General features: G+C 41.4%; 1 protein-coding gene across 1 annotated transcript; it reads right to left on the bottom strand.

Annotated features, from left to right (window-relative positions):
• Positions 1-9,657: 9,657 nt before the first annotated feature.
• On the bottom strand, positions 9,658-10,216 carry LOC102889304 (immunoglobulin lambda variable 5-37). Its single transcript, XM_006907451.2, has 2 exons — positions 10,153-10,216; positions 9,658-10,034 (listed from the first exon to the last, which is right to left on the bottom strand). Exons 1-2 carry the CDS (start codon positions 10,196-10,198, stop codon positions 9,658-9,660), a joined length of 423 nt encoding a protein of 140 aa, XP_006907513.1. The 5' UTR covers positions 10,199-10,216.
• Between the last annotated feature and the right edge of the window lie 310 nt (positions 10,217-10,526).

Raw genomic sequence — 10,526 nt, 5'->3', positions numbered from 1 at the left:
CAACATGGGTATAAAAGCGAAATTACCCCTAAGTTCGAGGCCCAGATTTTCAGAGCACTAGCTCTTCTGGGACTGCCGGCGTAATAAAACTGAATTCTCCAACCCTCCTGGTACTGCTTGATTTCTCACTGATCTGAGTTTTGCAATTTTTCTGCAACATAACCACAGCCTGAGAACAGACCCCTGAAACAAAAAACATGGACACAGATTAGATATGAGGAAAGAAAACAGGGGTCACTTTAAAGACCGGTCCCTGAAATTTCCAGAGAGTGAGGAGGAAGAAGAGGAGAATCCAGGCTATAGTGTAGGTGTTCCAAGGACCCACTGGCTCCACAGCTATGTTGGACCCTCTAATGACCCTTCGATACTGCCTCACCTCTTTCAATAAAGATTGGGTGTTTGCATGATAAATTATGCAAATCTAAGCCTTTAGTCACCAACCTTTTACTTCTTCTCCCCCTCACCCCCAATTCTGGGTCCTTGGCTCAGGGAGCAATTTCATTGTCTAGGGGAGGCCTTGAGATTGGCTGTGAATTCTGAATTTACCCTGTAGGAGCAAGCAACTGCTGTAACCTCTGTGTCCAGTCCATTAAATTGAACCACTTGAACTTTCTAAAGGTTTCTGAGATCCACAGCTTCCCCTTGTGGCTTGTTTGGGCCAATTAAGTATGATACCCCTCTCATTCATTTAACAAATTTCTCCTTTTTTTTTTTTCACATTTCCACTGTATTTCCCAGATCAATCCTCATTCATTGCTTGTCTTCTCTTTGCTCATTGCTGTATTTCTTTTTGTAGTTATTGTTGAAATCCACTGAATTGTCTGCAATTTCAGTGTTGCTCTTACTTGTTAATCTGAGTATTTTGAATGACTAAAGAAATTACATTCATGACCAGCCGACTTGAGATTATTTACTTGAAATCTCAAGTTGAATAAACTACTGGTTTAAAATGATAATTATTTTAATAATTTACTTTAAAGTATTTTAAATAGAAAATACGGGTACATAATCAAAAACTGACTGTGCCAGTCCAGACCAGAGCTCTGGGGAACCCAGACAGGAAAGGGACATCTGGAACACTTAAAAGTTGAGAAGCACAAACTGTCTTTGTCCTGACTTAGGACAGCAGTGTCTCCTAGAGTTGTTCTTTGGAGAGAGACACCAAAGCTTATGGTGAGGCTTTGTGTAAATTCTTTGCCTCGTAGCTTTTGCTCTTGTGCACTCAATCTCAATCTTAGAGAGAGAGAGAGAGAGAGAGAGAGATTGACTTTACAAAGGAAATGACTATTGTCATATGACTAGAAGTAGTTTGAAAGTTCAACAGTGTAGTTTATAATAGAGAAAACACATAAAATACCTACAGTACTATGAATAAGTAATAATCTAAATAGGTGAATAATACTTGAAAGCATGCAGAGATATTGACTGTATTACTAAATGGGAAACTGGGTTATAAGTTGCAGTTTGACACTTCCTTACATCCTCCTCTAACCCTTACATCACCCCAGCCCAACTAACATCTCATAGAAACAAGGAAACACACGAATACCTGGACGAGCATATGATTACCTCTAAACAGTGAGATTATGGGGTTTTATTTAAACAATTTTTACATTGGCCATTTATTACTTTTGTTATACTCACCTTTCCTTTTCAATGTTATTTAACTTCGAAAGAAAGTTTGGGAGAGCGTAGACTCGCAATCGAGAAAAAGAAGCAATTCATTCCTGATTATGAACAAGTCATTATGCCCATATCTTTCCTCCATGGCCCCACACCATTGATCTCTTAACTCCAAGGGCATTGAGGGCCCTTTCGCCACTGCCTGTCTTTTTGCATGCCAATAATATTTAAGTCATTTTGGGCTGCTATAATGAAAACACCAAAGACTAAGTTGCTTAAACAACAGATATTTATTGCTCACAGTTCTGGAGGCTGGGAAGTCCGAAGTCAAGGTGTTTCCTCCATGGCCCCACACCATTGATCTCTTAACTCCAAGGGCATTGAGGGCCCTTTCGCCACTGCCTGTCTTTTTGCATGCCAATAATATTTAAGTCATTTTGGGCTGCTATAATGAAAACACCAAAGACTAAGTTGCTTAAACAACAGATATTTATTGCTCACAGTTCTGGAGGTTGGGAAGTCTGAGGTCAAGGTGTCTGCAGATTTGGTTTTTGGTGGGGGCGCTCTTCCTGGCTTGTAGATGGGTGTCTCTAGCTGTATCCTTAGTTGGCAGAGAGACAGAACTCTATTCTCTTTCTCTTCTTATAAAGACGTTAATCTCATCATAGGGTCTCCACCTTCATCTAAACCTAATTATGTCCCAAAGGCCCCGTCTCTGAATACCATTACATTAGGGGTTAGAGTTCAACATAAGAATTTTGGGGAGGCACACATGTAGTCTATAACCATCACGCGGCCCCTCTGCTGAAGATGCTCTTACTCCCTCCTCTTACCTCTTCTTACCTCTCCTCTTCCAAGACTTTACATACATGTCTTACCAAGGTGGACTCTTCCTTGATTTCCCCAGAAATAGGAGAGTTGCTTTAGCAGTTGAGTTTTTAGAAATCCTTAATTCTCTGTAATAGTAATTAGCATATGAGTTTATACTTTATTTCTAATATCTTTAAGAGTGTTCCCCTTGACGGAAGGAACCTCTCTTACCTGTCTTTGCATTTACACTCTCCCAGATTCAAAATTGTTAACTTACGCTACTCATATAAATAAATCTACTTACTAGTACAGCCAACAGTAGTTCTCAGCCTCCTCCTTAGGCTGGCTCCTAGAGAGAGTGAGGACAAATTTGTCCCCAAGACAAGAGCCTGAGGACTGGGCAGGGGTCTATAAGTATTTGTTGTGCGTATTGTAAATCAGTGTCCTGGGCATTTGGCCAGATTTCTGCTGGAACCGGGATGGATAGTGACCCTCTCAGTGCTGGAGGCAAAGGTGAAAGTGGCTGTCCCTCTTGGGAACATAGTGAGTGATTCTGAGTCACTACAGCCTAAGAACTGGCCCCTGAAACCAAAAGCAGATACAGTTTAGGAATGAGGAACAAGAGCGGAGGGATCGCTCCATAGACCAGTCTCTGAAATTGCGACGAACCTGGATAGTGAGTGAATAGTGGGAGAGAGAGGAATAGAAGAGTACAGGCCATGCTGCAGACATTCCAAGAATTTGCTGGCAACACAGCTGATGCTGAGCTCTCTCCTGGCTCCTTTACTTCCTCCTGAATGTCCCAGGTCAAGGATATATGTGTGATGTATTGTGCAAATCTGCTCCCTTTACTACGACTCGCAACTGTGTCCTCAGTTCAGAAAACTGCTCCCTTGCCAGCAGACAGGTTTGCCCGACGAAGTAACCTTTTACATGGGCCAGTGAGTCAAGAGCCCCTTAAATTTGAAGCCCTGAGTTTGTCAGACTGTGCTTATCTCTGAGAGAATGCACATGCTTCCTGGTGGTTTCCTTAAGAGAATATGAATGGTGATGACGAATAGGGAGAATAAGTGGTCATCTATTCTTTTATTCGACTAACAAATATTGTTTTAATTTCTTTAATTCCCACCCATAACCTTTAGCTTGCCTTTACCTTCTTACTGGTATCTTTTAATGAGCAGCAGCTTTTGCTTTTTATAAAGTCCAATTTATCAATTTTTTCTTGTATCTTTGTGCCTTCTCTATGCCATGGTTATGAAAATATTCTCTTTCTTTTTCTTTTTTCTAAGAGCTTTATTGTTTTGACATTCACATTTGGGTCTGCCATCCATCCTGAATTAATTTCTGTACGGTGTGAAGTAGGGGGTCAAAGTTCCTTTTTTCCCCCAATACAGATATCCAGTTGTTCCAGTACCATTTATGAAAAAGACTTTTTCCCCCATTGAACTGCATTGTTATCGCTGTTGAAAATCACGTGACTATAAATGTACGTATATATGTATTTATCTGTCTATCCATCTATTTATCCAGCGTTATTGAAGTAAAATTGATAAAATTGTATATATGTAAAGTATACGGCATGACAATTTGATATATGTATATATAATTATGCTATAGGCATATACCACAGTATATATAATTATGAAGTGATTATCACAATTAAGTTCATTAATACATTCATCATCTCACAGTTATTGTTTTATGTGTGTGTGGTGAGAACACTTGAGATCTACTCTTTTGGCAAATTCCAAGTATATAATACAGTATAAACTGTTGGTTTATTTTTTAACTCTTTATTATATTCTACTGATCTATTTGTCTATCTTTATGTCAATACCACATGGTCTTAATTACTGTAGCTTTATACAAAGTTTCAAGATTACTAGGACTCTTCTAGGTCCTTTATATTTCCATATAACTTGAAAATCATTTAAAAATTTCTGCCAATCCACGAATTTTGATTGGGATTGATTTGAATGTCTATAGCAATTTGGAGATATTTAATATCTTAAAAATATTGAGACAATTTTTACTTCTTTTTTTCAAATTTTATGACTTTTTTTGAACCAAAATCTCTACTTCAGGATTTACCTTGGTGAGGAATATTAGGTAAATTTGATCCCTTATGTAGTTTCACAGATTTTTCTTGGTACATTTTAATGGCTTCTCAATAAGGAAGTTTCAAGTAACGTATATTTTACTTTTTATATAGCAATAAATCATTGAACTTATAAGTCATAGATGTCATTAAGTCATAAGATAGCACAAACTGCCACTTTCTGTGAGAGGATACATCTATTTCTGTGTGAACTTTAGGTATGTGTTAGGTGTGTCATCAGTCTTTAACATGTACAAGCTCTGAAAAAAAGAATATTATTTTCCACATCTCAATAAAAGCTTCATGAATCATGAAATTTAGGGAAACATAAAGGATCTTGAAAGTATGCTTGTCATATTGTTCCTTTATGAATCCAATGGTTCTTCATGAGTTGAGCACATTTCAGTCATATCTCCAAGTACTGTGAAAATAATTCAAACAAATAATGAGCACATGCCAAATTTATGTATCCTATTAATGAAGGAGCAAACAGAATAGCGAAGCTGATTCAATAAGGACATAAGGAAGCAGGATTTATATAACCAGGGCAGGAGGGAATGTTCACCTATGATAGCTAAAGTAGATTTGCTAAATTAAATATAAAAAAGCTAGTTAAAAATCCTAAAACTATAACTCTTGGGATTATCTTTCTACTTTACTTATAATGTGCTTTCTATATGTTAACCTAAACTCACCAGTTGTAAAATATTTGGGCCCTAATCAATTCTTAGGCAAGGCTACAAATTCTGATAAGGTTAGATGGGACTATTTAAAAGAAAATCTCTAGTGTGATATTCCAGGGTCCTACAATTACCTTTTTGTTGTGTTTCTAAATTTTGGATTATATTTTCCTGAAAAACAATTATTTTTAAAAAATTTTGTTAAAATAATCATAGACTCACAGGAAGTTGCAAAAATAGTATGTAGAGTGCTGTGCACCCTTCATCCAGCTTCACAAAGATGACATCTTACATACATAGTACGATATCAAAGTCAGGAAATTGACATTGGCACACTATAATTAACTAGACTATAGACCTTATCCACTTTTCACCATGTTTTACGTGCATTTATTTGTGTGTCTGTATAGTTCTATGCAATTTTATCCCATGTCTCTTTTTGTGTAACCAACACCACAATCAAGATACAGAAATGTTTCAGCATGACAAAGGAATCACCTCATGCTACCTCATTATATTTGCACTCTCCGTCCTTGTCTCTTGGCAACCACTAGTGTGGTCTCCATCTCTATAATTTTGTCAAAAGTTTATCATGAAAGAAACACGTTTCTACTGCTGACAGTGACAGAAATACAGAAAAATTAAAGGAATGAAAAACACTTGGCATTACTAACAGGCCATGACTACTGTCAATTCCAATGAAGCCTTTTTAAGACTTGGACGTTATAAGATATTTTGAGGATGGCACAAAAGAAACATTCTTCCCTAGGCTTAGGAATCATACACCAAGTCCCAGACTGTTTCTTCATCCTTTTGGGCAGAGTTGCCCACTAAAATGGAACAGTTGATGGGTGCACTCTGAGGGTGGAACCTGCCATTCAAGCATACATTTATGCCTGTGGTAATTCGTTCAATGAAAACTCATCAGCTCTTGTGTTGGAGGTATTCGTCTCGGTATCAGGAAGAGTACATCAGAGAGCAGAATGGCAACAGCTCCTATCATGAAGGGATTTACAGTCTAGCTGCTCAACCACCTCTGGACCATTTCTGAAATGAGAGGCTATGATTGTTTGGATATTCCTAGGGTACATCGGATGATTCCATTCATGGAGATGCTGAGATGGTAGAGCCTTTGGAAACTAAAAGATCTAAATATTCATTTATCTATTCATTCAACTTTATAAAATTATTATTACTTATCAAACATGATGAATTGAAAACAAAGTCTACTTTCTTGGAATTTAGAGTCTATGTGAGAAAAGAGACCGGAAAAAAAATATAGGTCAAAAAATATGTTATTGTAACATATGAGTAAGTGGGGGTAAACCTGATTGGAGAAGTCAAGGAAAGCTTTCCAGAGGAGGCACTATCTGAATGAAAGTTGATATTTGAGAAAGACCAGTATGGAGACAGACATAGTGTGGGTCCTGGGTGCAGGCAGATCTAGGGGGTGGTACATTCAAGATGAGAGATTATCCTACAGAAAGGATTAGAGACAAGAAAGAAAAATGTTACCCCAATAATTGAAAGTAACTCAATTCAGTTGAACTACAAGGCGGGGCTGAGAATTTGGGTCACAGAGGCTGAGAAGGGCTGAGAAGGTCTCAGTTAGGAATTTGAACCTGATGTTACAGATGGCATGTGTGACTTTTGAAGGGAGAAGTGTCAGGAGTACACTTATATTTCGGGAAAATAGGTGAAATATGGATCGGAGGGGCCTGGATAGAAGGAAAGGAAAGGGAGAGTGAAGCTGATTGTTCAGAGAGGAAGGTAGAAGCGCGTCTTCTCATGGGACTTACAGGACAAGATGTTTTCAAGGAGGAAGATACCAGTACTTTAAACTACAGGTGAGGGGGCAAATCAAATGATAAGTGAAATGGACCTGTGAAGCTATCAGAAGATCCTTCCTGACATTAACCAGAGAGAGCATCTCAGGAGGGAATGGGAAGGGAAGTCCTTCTGTGGAGATCTGGAGTGAATGGGAGAGCCTGGGGGTAGAACAGCAACCGGCATGGACCGCTGGATCACAACCCTTAACTCCTCCATGGAAAAATCTCAGATGGGAGGAACGAGCACCCCTCTGTGGAAGTAATGTTAAGAAAAAAAGGAAAGGGGACCAAGGGGGGAATCAGGGCAGTGGAGACCTTGTTTAACATGTGGAAAGAACATCGTGGGGCATGGGATTGAGGACCAGGCTTCTTTGTGAGGGCAAGAGTTGGCAAGAGAGCTTTTGAGTTTGGCTCTTTGCTCTCCCCCTTGCTGCCCTGGTTGGGTACTTTCACCACAGAGGCATTAAGAATCAGAACAAAACAAAAAACCCCAGCTCAGGCCTAACTGAATTTGTAGCCTAACAATAGGGCGGCAGGGATCAACAGCACAGCAGGCAGTGTTTGAGTGTTTCTTCCTTCACTTCTCATCCCCCTACACAGAAGAGATGGGATATCAAATGTAGGCACTACATTTACAAGAAAAAAACAATTGTAAAAATCAATCTCTAAAGGAGATAAGGGGAGATGGCAGGTGAGGCCCATAGTCACCTGGATGGGGCAAAGCAACAGAAGAGGGTGGATCCTACTGCACTATAAAACCTGGGCCCTGTTCCTGGGCAAATCCGTCCTCACTACTTAAGTTCACTAGGCATAACACAGGCTAAGTCTTGGACTTCAGTGCCTTCCCTTCGCACCTTTCTAATCTGAATAGCCGATAACCCTGTGGAATGGTCACAGAAGTAATCAGACACCTACAGAAATGCACACACACCACAAAAAGAGAGGCATCAACTCGACATTTTAACAACATGAATCAGAATTAATGAAATAGAACATCGAGATTTAAAATACGTGTAATGTTCCCAAAGATATAAGTAAGAATAATGGTAACGAACGGTTGAATGTGTAGCACTGAAAGAGGCACTGCTTGCTCCCCCATCTCAAATTTTTGTACAAGCATCATCTCAGTGTGGCCTAGATTATTGGCTAGGTTATTTAAAATTGTATCCTCATGTCATTCCTTATTTCCATGCTCTGCTTTATTTTTATTCACAGCATTTACCACCTTCTAACATACGACACAGTTCATCTTTCTGGTCTGTTTTCCAACTCATGGCATATAATCTCCATGAGGTCATTTACCTGTATTCTCAGCACCTAGCACATGGCCTACCTAATAGTTATACTCATTGAACTAGATCAATAAATGAAGACGTATAAGGCATATGGGCATTAAGAATAAAGAATTAACTTATAGATTTATAACCTACAGAAGCAAGGGCAAAATAAAAAGGAAGGAAGGTGGAAAGGGGGAGAAAGAGGAAGGGAAGAAGGAAGGGAGGGAAGAAAGGAAGGATTAAAAAGATATTCATATTCGCTTATACCTAAAATAATAAATAATGTCTATGGAGTGAAGATGCTCTAGGCTGAGCACTCGGAGTAGAATCAAAAAGCACTGAGAGCTTTTTAAAGTGCCTAGTGTTTAGTTGTAGCTGAGTTGTCAGTAAGGGACCACATACATCAATGGCTTGGCTTGAGCAGTGGGATCTGCTTTATCACATGACTATTGATTGGCAGGCTTCTCCACGGGGTTATGTTAGGCAGGATGCCCCCAGAACAAGCAATCCAAGAGAAAGCAAGAGAGAGCAAGCAACACAGGCCACTATCTTTTTATAACCTAGTATCAGAGGTGATATCCCATCTCTTCTGTGTCCTACTTGTTAGAACCCAGTTATATCGATGGGATAAAGATGTCTCTGTTTCTTGGCCCCTGTATTGTTTACTTTCTCACAGCAGGCTACAGTCATTAGCTTAAGCCCGTCTACACCAAAATCAAATTTTTACACATCCAATTGCTTTAAATATAGACCAAATAAACATACGTGTAGCTATTTGGAGCCTGCCTGTTTTTCATACCTCATGAAACCACTCAACATCTAGCCATAGATGAGAAAATCCTTAGGCTCTGATAGACCCCACACTGCTGCTGCCCCTTAGAGCAGTCTGACCTAGAGAATCATGGCTGTGCCGCTAAAAGGCATCTGGGAGACACATATGTCCTTCACTGATTCCCATCCTACCCTCGAGTTCTTTGCCCTCCTCTTCTGGATGTTGGCCCTGCGCCGGTGCTGTCGAAGGTTTACAGCTGTGAGGCACTCGCCCTCTCTGCGTTACTGCCATCTTATGACAGTACTTTTTGCCCTTTTCCTTGATCATCCTAAACTCCTCAAACTCATGACCCCTTCACTCAGGACAGCCCGCACTCAAGGGAGGGGATCACACAAGGGCACAGACACTAGGAGGTAGGGTCTTGGGGGCCGTCTTAGAGGCGGTTCACAGTGATTTGCCTTCTGGCCCCCCAAAGATTCACATCCCTCTCACATGCCAGACACATTTCTTAGGCCTTGTGTTCACCTCTGCACACACAGAAAGGAAATACTCAGGAGCAGAGGGTACATTAAGCCCATGGTTTTTGTCTCACTTCCTTCTGGGACAGGATCACTGTGTAAGACTTAGAGTTGCCGTCCCATATATTACAGTAATAGTCGGCCTCATCCTCAGCCTGGAGCCCCGAGATGAGCAGAAGCCCTGCGTTGGCCGAGGTGTCTTTGGCTCCGGAGAAGCGGTTGGGGACCCCGGAGCCCTGGTGCTTATCGGAGTCTGAGTTGTAGTACAGGAGATACCGGGGAGGGCTCCCTGGCTTCTGCTGGAACCAGTATATGTCTTTACCACTAACACTGAGATCACTGCTCAGGGTGCAGGTGAGTCTGGCTGTTGCTCCGGGAGATGCAGAGAGGGAGGGCGGCTGAGTCGGCACAGGCTGGGAGAGGGAACCTGCAAACACAGACAAACATGATCACTCGCACAAGAGACCAGAGAATATTTCTCAGGATTTTGAGCAAAGGGGCAGTGATGGTGGGGGATGCCCACTGTCCCCGAGGCCTGTACCCACCTGTGCACTGAGAGAGGAGCACGAGGAGGACGGGGGTCCAGGCCATGGTGCACGCAGCCCCTGAGCCCACAGTGGGGCTGGGCTGCCCTAGGCCTCCTTTTCTTCTCCAGCCTCCGCCAGAGGAGGGGCTGTGCATGCAAATGTGTGTCCATCCAGTGACTGCCCAGCCCCTCCCTGAGCCCTGGAGCTCAGCTCACACCAAGACTGAGGAGGATGGAGGTTGGCTTCACCCCATGGGAGAGCCCTGGGAGGAAGCACCTGCGGACACCACACAAAGGTCCCTGCTCAGGGGACTCTGCCAGCCCAGAAAGGACACAGCTGCTGAGTCTCATGAGGGAGCACAGAGAACTGCACCCAGGCCAGGCTCCTTCGAG

This window comes from Pteropus alecto, unplaced genomic scaffold (assembly GCF_000325575.1).
Source record: "Pteropus alecto unplaced genomic scaffold, ASM32557v1 scaffold642, whole genome shotgun sequence".
In the NCBI taxonomy this organism is placed as follows: domain Eukaryota; kingdom Metazoa; phylum Chordata; class Mammalia; order Chiroptera; family Pteropodidae; genus Pteropus; species Pteropus alecto.
The sequence above is the reverse complement of the archived record's forward strand: the minus strand, read 5'-3'. Positions and strand labels throughout refer to the sequence as shown.